Below are 14,427 nucleotides of genomic sequence, written 5' to 3'. Positions count from 1 at the left end.
TATATACATAAATAATTTAAAAAATTGAAGTTCGTTTTTCAGTTACGCTTTAAGTTTTATTTCTTCGACAAAAGCTACAAAAAGTTCAGTCTTAAAAAATAATTCTGTGAGCTTTTTAAATCTCGGAGCCCACTATTTTTTAATGTTTTACCTTCAAGGTTATTAATGACATGATATTTTTCTTGTATAGCTAACCGTAACAAGTCAGCTCAGCAATTCGAATTCAAGTCTTTACCTTGTGTGTAATTATTCCTTAGCATAATATCAGTTGTTTTTGAACACATACATTTCTGTTAAATTTTTAATGCAACTGTTTGTCTAAAGAAATTAACTTAAGCAGTGGGTTACATGTTAATTAGGTACACTAGTGGAATTCCCAAAACAACTTGTAACACGTTTGTTGTAAGAATCAATATAAAGTAACTTTGATTGACGTCCACAAAATTATGTTACCATTCATTATTGTACTGGTCGATGAGGCCTTTGGAGAAATCCACCTGGCAGGGAAGCAATGAAAAAGAAAACCATTTCTTTAATTCTTAAATTTTGATAACATCTGCAAGGACGCGTCAATGCTCAAGAAGTATTTTTTTGGAAATTTATGTACCCATTGCCTCTATTGTGTAGAGCTTAAAACACTGATCAAAATATTGTTTAGATTTATGTGTTTTGACGAACGGCTAAGGAAATAAAAGGTTAAAAAATTTTGCTGAGGTCAGGAAGGACCTGCCAAAATACAAAAATTGTATACTATAAAATTTTTATGCAATCTTTCTAAAAATAAAAGATATTGACGTTAAAGTAGTGTTATTGACGTCGTGCCGTTACGTCAAAAAATTTAACATTTGAGACATATCTTTTTCGACGACATCATAGGAAAATGCTAATAAATAATTCCATCTTATTAAGTGATTACGTGTCAAAAAAAAGGCTGGCAACAGCAAGCACAAGTCACTTAAAATAGGTTTCTTAAACATTGTATTTACCCTAAAGGTTTTTACAATAGCTTATACAAAAAAGGCATAGTTCCTACTATTTGTGAATTCAAATCTGTTTTAAACTCTGGTCTTTACTTTCTACTTCTTACGTCACTTACCACTTCTAGCTCCATCTTCACTTCTAAAGTAAATTATCGTAGCTTCCAAATTCACTTTTCTATTTCTAATTCTTCACTTTATTTTTTTTTGTTTCTAAAAATAACTTTTATTATTTTTTGAACTTTTTTCAAGATGGAGGGATCGTTCTTTTGTTGTTCTTCTGTGTCGATGGTAAACAATGTCCGAAAGTTAGCCGTTAAATTTACTTTAGGAAATCAAATTATGTCGTTTACATCACGTGACGTAAACAAAATAAATCCGATGACACTTTCTTCGGCGACTTCAAGGAAAATTTTGCGTACATCAGAGGAAAATGAACTCATCACTTTGCCTGTTACAGACACACACACAGTCTCTGTGTTACGATAGAAATGTTTTGTTGTGCTATAATACATACGTTTTTGTAGAATAACGAACAATCAGAAGATCAACAAGATCTGCAACAAGAAGCGCAACAACAACAACAACAACAACAACAACAACAACAACAACAACAACAAGCACAACAACAACAACAAGCACAACAACAACAACAAGCACAACAACAACAACAAGCACAACAACAACAACAAGCACAACCTCAGCAACAAGCACAACCTCAGCAACAAGCACAACCTCAGCAACAAGCACAACCTCAGCAACAAGCAGGCCAACCGGAGGAACCTGAACAACAGCAACCACTGCCACTGCCACTGCCACAGCAAGACCAAGTGTGGAGGAATGGGCAACGATACTTTGTGTATCACAACGTCCGAAGGGTAAGTAACATAAAATTATTTTCTCCTTACAGTTCTTTACCATAAAGTTATTATCGACATTTTTATCAATTTAGAATCCGAGAAGAGCCGTCAAGAGAGTGGGGTAAGTATTTTTTTGTTATATTTTTTTTATATGTCAGCCACCGCGAATGCATGCTTTATATAAAGTATCCGACTTTCTTACCTCAGAAATCGTTTTGTACTAGTATTTAAAAAAACTAGCCACATTAAGTAAAGGTCGTGTTTTTCAGCAAGCAGTCGCTAACCAATATTTGAAAGAAGTAAAATAGGATAGTACAATTTTTTTCAGGAACAACTTTCTTGAAACAATTGTACAAAATTAAGCTGTTCTTAAGTTTGTAGTGATTTTTTGCGATCGTTTGTTGAACAAGGCTATATTTTGGCTTTCGTATTAAAAGAGTTATTGTAGAATTTAGCATCCGAAAGACTATTCAGTTTGTTAGGCATCTTTGTAAAAAAGCGTTGGATATATATTATAGCAAATTATTTTTTGTGTTTGATTCTCAGAAATACACTTAATACACATAATTTGTTTCGTTCAATACATTTTATACATATTTCTTTCTTGTAGACCAAATGACGGCCAGACAGTTTATGTGAGAGAGCGACGGAGGAGGAGGGTAAACCGAGATCCACCACCACTACCGCAGCCACCAGCTGCACCACCATCACCATCACCACCCCCACATCCAGCTGCACCAGTGCCAGCACCACCACCAGAGCAAGCACCACCACAAGTGCCAGCACCACCACCGGAGCCAGCACCACCACCAGAGCCAGCACCACCACCACCACCACCGGTGCCAGTACCACCACGGGAGCTATCACCACCACTGGCGCCAGCACCACCAACTTTAACTGGACCACCGCTACCGTCACCACCACCATTAGCTGCACCACCTGCAGCTCCTGATGCACTCGCAGCAGCTGAGTAGTTCTATGTTATTCCGTATGTATAACTTTTTTTCTGTGAATTTATTGAAATTATAAATTTATTTTCGCGCTTTTACATGATGCAACCAGTCTCGCTAATTTGACTCAACCTACTACACTTTTTCATGAAAACGCATTCGTGCATTCACAGAGCTTCTGTTCTACGATTCACAATTTTTTCCCCTTTCACTAGGCTGGATCAACCGGAAGACTTTCAGGTTTGGCTTGAAGTAAGTTTAACGTATTTTCTTTGTCAATGCTTCTGACTAAATGTTTGTAAATAAAATTAAAACTTAATTAACGGGATCAAAAGACAATTAACACCTTATCGACAAAATACGTAATAGCGTAATTTACGCGTTTAAGGATGTTTTGTTACTTCACGTGAGGATTACTACAAAGTAAAAAATGGCTTTCTTCATTCACTTTGAATGGAACCTTTAACGCCAAATTTTGCTGGATAAAATAGGTTGTGCTAGAAAAAAACTCGACTAATAGTTTTTTTTTAGCACCTTAATTTAGCATTTTTTAACGGCATTACGGACGAAAATCAATTTCAATCTCTTAGCAAATCGGTAGAAACGCGCTTCTTCATATTGCACAATATTTAAGATTTAGCAGTAGAGATTTTTGTCGCTTTGGCGAGTGACCACGCAGAGTACGTAAAAAGGTAAAAACGCTTCTTATGACATGTCTTTTGCTGAAGAAAAAATTGCTTTAAACTGATATTGTAAATACTGATTGCTTTACGCTGAAAAAGGTTTCGGCAGGATTCGATAGTCTAAATGAATTCCTTTTTCTTACTTAGGCAATAGAGCAAGACTTTCAACGGAGGGATCAAACCAGGGCACGCCTACGATCTGTTTCGCATTTATGTTCTTCCTCCTCGTCTTCCTCGTATTCAACCTCTTTGTCTTCCTCTGCACATTCCTTATCGTCCGCTTTGTGCTTATCTTTACCTTCTTCTTTGCATTTCTCACTTCCTCAAACACCTCCATCCACTTCTTAATCCACTTCTTCATCCACTTCTTCATCCTTCTTGTCTTCCTTCTCTTCATTATCTTTTGTGTCGTCAACTCCTGCAGTGTCATTGTTGTCTCCACCGTCTGGGTCGTTGTCGTCCTTGTCTTCGTCTACGTTGCGTCAGTCTTCTCACCGTCCACAATTGCATCCATACTTTCGACACCATCCATATTCGCCTCCATATTCACCCTTACGACCACCCACAATTCCTCCTTCACATTCCACCCCATTGCTTCCTGCACTGCGTCCATTTCGAACTCTTTCACACGGTGGTGATTCAAAAGTGGCATCGATATCAATGCCGCCGCCGCCGCCACCACCACCATCGCCACCAAGGCCACAACCACCACCATCGAGGCCACCACCATCACTATCACCTCAACCACTACCAAGGCCACCACCACCAGCATCAATACAAAGGCCACCGCCACAACCACCACAATCACCTTTGCAAACACCGCCATCCTCTACACGTTCTTTATCGTCTTTTATTGTTCCTCCCCGTTCTATACGCACACACATTGTACCCTGTCCACTCCCATACCACCGTCCCAATATTATTCCTCAAAATCCATTGCCTCCTCCACGTCGGGTTCCCCATGATAATGCTTGGTCGGTTGGTCAAGTATTAAGAGACCTGCGTGAATATATCAATGGATTTTGGAGGCGGTAAATCATTTATTAATTAGTATAATAAGAAATGGTGGTTTATATTTTTTTCTTGTTTTACTATAAGTGCTATTGGACGTTTTACAAATACTTTGCAATTTTTTCTTATGTTTAAGAAAGTACGCATCCTTACATAAAGTTTTATATGTAGAACAAATGCTTTGCTTTTTGTTCTACGAGGTTGTAGTAAGAAATTCATACACATCCGCTATGCATTACAGTATATCTAATTACCGTTTAACAGATGGTAACACACATACAGAGGAATGCCTTAAATATTGTTTTTGTTGTATTAACATATTAAAGATTATTTACTTATTTTTTGCTTAGAATCAGATAAGAATCATATTTTTTATTGTGACAAAATATTTCAGTAAATCATGTTAAATAATGTTTACTTGCCTTAGCTGTTACTATTTCTAAGAAGGGAGAGAAGGTAAAGGGGAAGGGGTCAATTTTTTTATTCTATTATCATCTGTTTTTGTCTTTTTAAAAAGTAATTAATGTTGGGCGATCCAGCGCATGTGCTAAATTAATAATACAGATATTTTTATATAGTATATATAAAATTTGTGAATTTACGACTATTAACTAAAAATGGTGAAAATTTTCTGCACAAAAAGTCTGTCTATTACGCATTTCATATCAAATGTTCAATTTTTTAGGACGAGAAGTCGGTCGAGAAAACAAGCTTTTGATTCATTATCTTAAACAATAAAAACGAAAGTAGTTCTAGTGCTTTAAATCCGGGTTCTCTTTCCTTCTCAGATACATTATCAAAACAAGATCTCCTATTCTAAGTGTTTTATCAAATCAATGATACATGATGCATTGACATAGGATTTTTACATTTACACAGTTGGGAGTTCAAAGCAGTTTTTTTTGTGTCTTTATATAGCTATACTTCCAGTGAATTTTCTCAACTTTAATTTCTCTTTTTTTAAATAAAAATCGCCGTGTTCAGTTGTTGATTGATATTTTATTTTTGTTTTTCAGCTTTTGATTGTTGAAAGTGCTTTTTTCCGTCCGGTACAGACAATGTTTATAAAGTTACCAATAACGCAACGCATCATTTGCTTACTTCCTACAATTCTAGACACAGTATTACAAAAAATCATTTTGTGGTATTTCTAAAAATTGTTAAACGTTATTACTTGGGCAGGGTTGCGGATCGAGTAACCAACGTAAAAATGCGTCGCACTCTCTGCGAGGTCTGCAAGAAAGGCACAAAATATCTTAATTTACAGGCGTGCTAGCGTCTGCAAAAATTAGTACCCTTTCGTGTTTTAAAACTAAATAATTTAATTAAAACCATGCGATGTGAACAATACAAATAAAATGCGACAAGTTCGGCTATTTATTAGAGACTGTTTCTCAATTGCTTGTGGTTACAAGCTATCAAATTCCTCCCTCCTTTGTAATAATCTATGTTCAGAATTGTAGTTAGCTAAGTTAGATTCAAAAGATCAGTGGCAAAATGTCTTTAGTTATTTTTTCAATTTTTCTTAAATTGTTACAATTTCTTTAATGCCAGGCTTTCTTGTTCGCTTTTTACTTTCTTAAGATCATATTACTCCAACAAAGAGTTTAAACTTCAAGTGTTTTTTTATTCTTAATTAGAAGACTCACTCTCAGACAAAATGTTTTGACGGACTCACTGGCTCATAATGCAAAAAAAAACTTATTTCTTATAACCGCCTAAAGATATTGATGAGATACAATTTTGATTTCAACTGAAGAGGAAATGCTGTTTTATTTCTTGTTTCAACTTTCTTTTTAAAATAATGTAAGTTTACTGAACTACACTAGCTTTTAACTTAGGTATTCAAGGTGAATTTACACTGGCTTATGATATTCGTGTCTCAGTTATATCGTCATGACAAACTATATTATACAAATTTTGTACCTGAGTTGTCTAAGGTGAAAGCACAAAAATTACGAAATGGAAATGTTGCAACTCTTAAATGAAGACAGGCCTATTTCTAATTCTGCGGTATAAAAAGCAAATAAATCTTAAAGGCTCACAGATGGTCAAAAAAACAAATTTGGAACAAGGAAAAGGGACTTAAGATCAAGAAAATTCTGTAATTTTTGAGGTCTTTTTTCATTATAAAAATCAATTTTTAATTGTCTTTGATTTTTGTGTTTTATTTGCCTCTTTAATAATAGCCGTATTTTGTCTGTCTGTCCGCGAGAGCCTCGTTACGTAACGGAAACACGAAATTTTGTAAATTACGCGCCGATACCAAATGCGATATATTTTTACCGACTTTGTTTTGACCGCTCGCGCGTAGAATACCATTCACAACGCCTGATTCTTTAAAAAAAAACAAGATTTTCGCGACCAGAAAGAATCCAAGATCTTCGCGGAACGAAGGCCATTTTGATAATGGTCGTGTTTGTAGGCCTGTTTGACTTTTTTATCTTCTAAAAGCCTTATATATTTGTAATATTTGTTTTCTGTTTGTTTTCAATGTTAGGATAAATATATTGTCACGTTTTTTAGCCACGTACAGATCTTAAACGCACCAGTTTTAGGATGTTTGGCTAGGAACGAAGATTAGCTAGCTATAGCTACTAGCTAGCTAGAGCCTCACTTATTGCTATTCTGTTTGGTATAAGAGCTTTTTATCCTAGCCAACATTTATTTTTATGTTTAGGCTGTGGCTATTTAAAAAGTGAAAGTATAAAAATGCAGTTTGTCTACAACAATTGCAAATGAAATGGCTGAGCGATTGTTTTGGCTGGACGAGTAACGACAGGCTGTTCCCTGTGTTTTTATTTAAACCGAAGTTGCAATGAACATTTTTGGAAAAGGGTAATACGCCTTATGCGCCTGTTCAACTGTGTTTAACTGTACTAAGCGGTTAGCCCAGTGTTAAAAACAGACTGTTTTTTGTAAAAGGCTGTTACGCCTATGGGCATGTGCAACACCGTTTACCTGTATATACTAAGGTCAGCCCACCACTGTGACAATTAATTTTAAACTTTCTTGGGAATCACGCCTGGACTAACCGCTCAGCCCTGTGTCTGCGAGAAAGTTTTTTTCAAAAGGGTATTATTCCTATACGCTGTGCAACACGGTTTAACTGTACTAAGCGCTCAGCCCAGTGTCACGATTAATTTTTTAACTTGCGCAAAAAGTTATTCTGCAAAATGAAATAAAATTGACGATTGTTTTTGCTATGATGGAGTAACAACACTTTGTAAACTCTGTTTTTATATCAGTTATCGTTGCGGGAAAGTTATTTTTTGAAAAATATGTTACAGTCGCACACTATAATGGTGTATGCGCTTCAAAAGATTAACGACATACTGTATACCTCTACTAAAGCGCTCCACCTGATCGTGTGGGACAGTTTACGGCTCTTATTAAGCGCTCCAAAGAGTGTTCAATGCCGGATCACACCTTTACTTGTGGCTTAACCCGGCGTTTCGTCGCCGGGTTTCCCGGCTAGTCTATATATATTCTTTTATATCTTGTAATAAGTTGTGGGAAAGTATAATTGGATCTCAAGAGATGTTTCTTTATAAAAATTGGCTTCTTTGATGTAAACTCAAGAAAAACATTCAACTTGTTTTCTATGGTGGACTAGTGAAAAATGGGCAACATTCGCTTATTTTTTTGGAAATATTCAGACTACTTTCTTATTCTCTACAAAAATTTAAATAACTAGATAGCAACAGCAATATCTACTTTTCTTGTCACTTTCGTTGTATAAAGAGTTTTCCACCATTTTTTGGCTGTTTTAACACCTTTCAATGGCGACATGACACACGAAGCCGTCTTAGGAGAATATACTAAAGTTCTGAAGATTTGATAAGAAGTTAAACAACTTAGCCAGTTTATAAATTTACGACGAAAGTATTTTATGGTCAACCATGCCATAAATCCAAAAGCTAAGCCTATTTTATCTCAAAAAAAACCTTTGTAAGTATTTCAGTTCTACATAAACAAAAAGATATTATTTTCAATCATTTTTATTGCGTGAAGGAGTTTCTTTTTTCCAAAAAATAACTAAAAAAGGAAATTTTTTGTTCGTTCAAAGCAACTGCATACTCCATTTATTCAGTACCTACTGGTAACCATGAGTTCTCACGCAGATATATAATCGTCTGAATCTTTTAATTTCGTCGTATGCTGTCATAGCCTAAACAAATAAGCTGGGAGGAGGGCAAGCAGGAGACCCAGCATAATTTTTCTTATCACTAGGAAATCGGAATAAAGTTTGCCATCGCCAGAAAAGAAATCAAAAGTTATCTTTTGCGACATTATCTTCTGATAATATCAATATCTCGAGATGATATCGTCAAAGCACTATTAAAAGTAATTCAGATCTTTTACCACAAATGTCATTATGGTGTACATCCACCTTAAGAGTTTTACTTTTGTACTGGAGTTAGGTTTTCCACTGTACGTGAAGTTCTTGTTTGTTTTATTAAAAATCATTCTTAAAGTTGTTTTTTGTTTGCAATCTTCTTTTAATAATTATTTTTAGAAATCTGTTTATCGATAATTCTTCCATCCTAAATTTGAAAAACAATATTTGATTTTTATGGTGTGTACGATTTCGATTAATTTTTGCACGGATGAGGTACTGTTTTATAAAAACTATACGAAACAAGAACTGGAACCTGTGAAATTGCGTCATACAAAATACGGGTCAAAATTGATTACATATAATTTTAAAGAAAGGAATGTAAAAAAAATCAAAAAAAAAATATGACTACCGTCAAAATTTCAAAAAAATTAAAACTAACAAAGAGACTAAAATTAAATCGTTGAACACACAAAATTCAGAAAAAAAACTTTAATTCGTTTTTGCGTACATTATCACTAGTATTTCCGAATAACATTTTTGTCTCGTTAAGATATTAGAGGTTCCATTCGCAACGAAGGTACTTTTCAAGTCGAAGGTAGAAAAACATTTTTTAAGGGGGCTCGCCCTAATCTGCACATGGTCTAGTCACTGTTTCGGAAGGTTATCGCATTTCTGGATACCTGGATTTCCCAATGAATTGGACAATATAACGAAAAAAGTTAAGTAAGTGGAAAAAAATTTAATTGAATAACTTGTCATTAAAAGTTGAGAAGCAAGCATGAGTTAATGTCTGTATACTGGGTTACTTAGAAATCCTTATTAACCAAATCTGTAAAATATCGGATACAATATCTCTCCACATCATTCTTGCGAACTAGCAGACAAGAACTCCAGTATATAGTATAAAAAGTTTATCAACGTTAGATTTCACATTTTTTTTCGCTTGAGGTACAGACATCGAGAATTGGCAAACCAAAAATATCTTCCACAAAAGTAAAAATGCGTGAATTGTACATATTAATCATATTTATTCATTTTGCTTAAATAATGATTTCAAAATATGTAATATAAATCTTAATACTACAACAATTTTTAAATATACGTTGTTTTTAAAAAAGCCGTCAACGACCATATTTTCTACGCAATTTTTCGACGCAGAAGACTGCTTTAAAATTTCATTGTCAGATACTTATAAATTTATATTGATGTCTATAAAAATCCTATTTGTAACAAATTTTATATAAAAGTAGAGCTACTTTGTGCATTGCTACTACAGTAATTTCGTGGCAACGAGTGAGATTCAATTTGCAGTCCGCAGGACTGGCTATTTGAACGTAACCTTGTACAATCGGTACTTTATCTTACGAAGTTACGAAATATCTTTATACTTCCTAAACCCGGGTTTTATCACCAGCTATAATGCAGGCGTGGATTTAAGAATAGCGAAATTACAGCAAGATGCATATTTGGTTACTTGAATTATCACTGTGACTAGCAAAATCAATATTACTTTCTCCAGTACTAAAGTTTTTCTATGAAATCCTGGATCCACCACTGCACTTTTCATCTTGATCCAGTTGAAAGAAGCTCTCAACTCCGCTAGAAGTTTCCAACGTTTCCGTGATCCTTCCACAAAAGATAATATTTATAAAAAGCGCTAGGAATCTTTATCATCTGTTTTTTCATTTTAGTGAACCGGTGCGTGTTTTGCTGCTGCTGGCTAGTATGATTAAGTATACAGTTGCCGCTCGACATGTGGAACTCGTCATAAGTGAAACCTTATATAAGTGGAACCATGTTCGCAGGTTCCTTGCATTGGTCTTTTTTCAAGCTTTTATAATTTCTTTAGATAAATAAAAACTAAATAAGTAGAAATTTAGTTCACGGATTTTTTAGAACTAACATTTTTTTTTTCTGAAGACAACATGTCAACCGTACAGGTATCAAAAAGAAAGTTTTATCTAAAAGTATGGTTGAGAATTAAAACGTCTTTAAAGATAAAAAGTTCAAATAATGGAAAGAAAGTAAGGTGTGCCAAAATACACGATTGCATTGACCAAAAAAAATTACGCTATGTTCAATTTTCCCATCTGTATTTTTTACTTTGGATACATTTGGATAAGTGAAACCATTTTTGTGTGTCTATGATAGTTGCAGTTATCGGGCGGCAACTGTATTATAAAAATAAATGTAATAAATATAAATATAAATTCAGTAAATATAAATTCAATAAATATAAATGAATTCAATAAGTAGGAATCCAATAAGTAGGAATCCAATAAGTAGGAATCCAATAAGTAGGAATCCAATAAGTAGGAATCCAATAAGTAGGAATCCAATAAGTAGGAATCCAATAAGTAGGAATCCAATAAGTAGGAATCCAATAAGTAGGAATCCAATAAGTAGGAATCCAATAAGTAGGAATCCAATAAGTAGGAATCCAATAAGTAGGAATCCAATAAGTAGGAATCCAATAAGTAGGAATCCAATAAGTAGGAATCCAATAAGTAGGAATCCAATAAGTAGGAATCCAATAAGTAGGAATCCAATAAGTAGGAATCCAATAAGTAGGAATCCAATAAGTAGGAATCCAATAAGTAGGAATCCAATAAGTAGGAATCCAATAAGTAGGAATCCAATAAGTAGGAATCCAATAAGTAGGAATCCAATAAGTAGGAATCCAATAAGTAGGAATCCAATAAGTAGGAATCCAATAAGTAGGAATCCAATAAGTAGGAATCCAATAAGTAGGAATCCAATAAGTAGGAATCCAATAAGTAGGAATCCAATAAGTAGGAATCCAATAAGTAGGAATCCAATAAGTAGGAATCCAATAAGTAGGAATCCAATAAGTAGGAATCCAATAAGTAGGAATCCAATAAGTAGGAATCCAATAAGTAGGAATCCAATAAGTAGGAATCCAATAAGTAGGAATCCAATAAGTAGGAATCCAATAAGTAGGAATCCAATAAGTAGGAATCCAATAAGTAGGAATCCAATAAGTAGGAATCCAATAAGTAGGAATCCAATAAGTAGGAATCCAATAAGTAGGAATCCAATAAGTAGGAATCCAATAAGTAGGAATCCAATAAGTAGGAATCCAATAAGTAGGAATCCAATAAGTAGGAATCCAATAAGTAGGAATCCAATAAGTAGGAATCCAATAAGTAGGAATCCAATAAGTAGGAATCCAATAAGTAGGAATCCAATAAGTAGGAATCCAATAAGTAGGAATCCAATAAGTAGGAATCCAATAAGTAGGAATCCAATAAGTAGGAATCCAATAAGTAGGAATCCAATAAGTAGGAATCCAATAAGTAGGAATCCAATAAGTAGGAATCCAATAAGTAGGAATCCAATAAGTAGGAATCCAATAAGTAGGAATCCAATAAGTAGGAATCCAATAAGTAGGAATCCAATAAGTAGGAATCCAATAAGTAGGAATCCAATAAGTAGGAATCCAATAAGTAGGAATCCAATAAGTAGGAATCCAATAAGTAGGAATCCAATAAGTAGGAATCCAATAAGTAGGAATCCAATAAGTAGGAATCCAATAAGTAGGAATCCAATAAGTAGGAATCCAATAAGTAGGAATCCAATAAGTAGGAATCCAATAAGTAGGAATCCAATAAGTAGGAATCCAATAAGTAGGAATCCAATAAGTAGGAATCCAATAAGTAGGAATCCAATAAGTAGGAATCCAATAAGTAGGAATCCAATAAGTAGGAATCCAATAAGTAGGAATCCAATAAGTAGGAATCCAATAAGTAGGAATCCAATAAGTAGGAATCCAATAAGTAGGAATCCAATAAGTAGGAATCCAATAAGTAGGAATCCAATAAGTAGGAATCCAATAAGTAGGAATCCAATAAGTAGGAATCCAATAAGTAGGAATCCAATAAGTAGGAATCCAATAAGTAGGAATCCAATAAGTAGGAATCCAATAAGTAGGAATCCAATAAGTAGGAATCCAATAAGTAGGAATCCAATAAGTAGGAATCCAATAAGTAGGAATCCAATAAGTAGGAATCCAATAAGTAGGAATCCAATAAGTAGGAATCCAATAAGTAGGAATCCAATAAGTAGGAATCCAATAAGTAGGAATCCAATAAGTAGGAATCCAATAAGTAGGAATCCAATAAGTAGGAATCCAATAAGTAGGAATCCAATAAGTAGGAATCCAATAAGTAGGAATCCAATAAGTAGGAATCCAATAAGTAGGAATCCAATAAGTAGGAATCCAATAAGTAGGAATCCAATAAGTAGGAATCCAATAAGTAGGAATCCAATAAGTAGGAATCCAATAAGTAGGAATCCAATAAGTAGGAATCCAATAAGTAGGAATCCAATAAGTAGGAATCCAATAAGTAGGAATCCAATAAGTAGGAATCCAATAAGTAGGAATCCAATAAGTAGGAATCCAATAAGTAGGAATCCAATAAGTAGGAATCCAATAAGTAGGAATCCAATAAGTAGGAATCCAATAAGTAGGAATCCAATAAGTAGGAATCCAATAAGTAGGAATCCAATAAGTAGGAATCCAATAAGTAGGAATCCAATAAGTAGGAATCCAATAAGTAGGAATCCAATAAGTAGGAATCCAATAAGTAGGAATCCAATAAGTAGGAATCCAATAAGTAGGAATCCAATAAGTAGGAATCCAATAAGTAGGAATCCAATAAGTAGGAATCCAATAAGTAGGAATCCAATAAGTAGGAATCCAATAAGTAGGAATCCAATAAGTAGGAATCCAATAAGTAGGAATCCAATAAGTAGGAATCCAATAAGTAGGAATCCAATAAGTAGGAATCCAATAAGTAGGAATCCAATAAGTAGGAATCCAATAAGTAGGAATCCAATAAGTAGGAATCCAATAAGTAGGAATCCAATAAGTAGGAATCCAATAAGTAGGAATCCAATAAGTAGGAATCCAATAAGTAGGAATCCAATAAGTAGGAATCCAATAAGTAGGAATCCAATAAGTAGGAATCCAATAAGTAGGAATCCAATAAGTAGGAATCCAATAAGTAGGAATCCAATAAGTAGGAATCCAATAAGTAGGAATCCAATAAGTAGGAATCCAATAAGTAGGAATCCAATAAGTAGGAATCCAATAAGTAGGAATCCAATAAGTAGGAATCCAATAAGTAGGAATCCAATAAGTAGGAATCCAATAAGTAGGAATCCAATAAGTAGGAATCCAATAAGTAGGAATCCAATAAGTAGGAATCCAATAAGTAGGAATCCAATAAGTAGGAATCCAATAAGTAGGAATCCAATAAGTAGGAATCCAATAAGTAGGAATCCAATAAGTAGGAATCCAATAAGTAGGAATCCAATAAGTAGGAATCCAATAAGTAGGAATCCAATAAGTAGGAATCCAATAAGTAGGAATCCAATAAGTAGGAATCCAATAAGTAGGAATCCAATAAGTAGGAATCCAATAAGTAGGAATCCAATAAGTAGGAATCCAATAAGTAGGAATCCAATAAGTAGGAATCCAATAAGTAGGAATCCAATAAGTAGGAATCCAATAAGTAGGAATCCAATAAGTAGGAATCCAATAAGTAGGAATCCAATAAGTAGGAATCCAATAAGTAGGAA

General features: G+C 34.3%; 1 protein-coding gene across 1 annotated transcript; it reads right to left on the bottom strand.

Moving 5' to 3' along the window:
* Positions 1-2,468: 2,468 nt before the first annotated feature.
* On the bottom strand, positions 2,469-3,807 carry LOC130623287 (uncharacterized). The gene is made up of 4 exons (XM_057438755.1): positions 3,614-3,807; positions 3,189-3,284; positions 3,014-3,101; positions 2,469-2,813 (listed from the first exon to the last, which is right to left on the bottom strand). The coding sequence occupies exons 1-4, from the start codon at positions 3,805-3,807 to the stop codon at positions 2,469-2,471; spliced, it is 723 nt and encodes a 240-aa protein (XP_057294738.1).
* Between the last annotated feature and the right edge of the window lie 10,620 nt (positions 3,808-14,427).

This window comes from Hydractinia symbiolongicarpus, chromosome 13 (genome assembly GCF_029227915.1).
Source record: "Hydractinia symbiolongicarpus strain clone_291-10 chromosome 13, HSymV2.1, whole genome shotgun sequence".
NCBI classification, from domain to species: Eukaryota; Metazoa; Cnidaria; class Hydrozoa; order Anthoathecata; family Hydractiniidae; genus Hydractinia; species Hydractinia symbiolongicarpus.
The sequence above is the reverse complement of the archived record's forward strand: the minus strand, read 5'-3'. Positions and strand labels throughout refer to the sequence as shown.

Coding starts and splice junctions, on each gene's coding strand:
- LOC130623287 (XM_057438755.1), bottom strand. CDS start 3,807: ATGGAGGTGTTTGAGGAAGTGAGAAATGCAAAGAAGAAGGTAAAGATA. Junction 3,285..3,613: donor AGTCTTGCTCTATTGCCTAA/GTAAGAAAAAGG, acceptor GTTTTTTTCTAG/CACAACCTATTTTATCCAGC. Junction 3,102..3,188: donor TGTAGTAATCCTCACGTGAA/GTAACAAAACAT, acceptor CCGTTAATTAAG/TTTTAATTTTATTTACAAAC.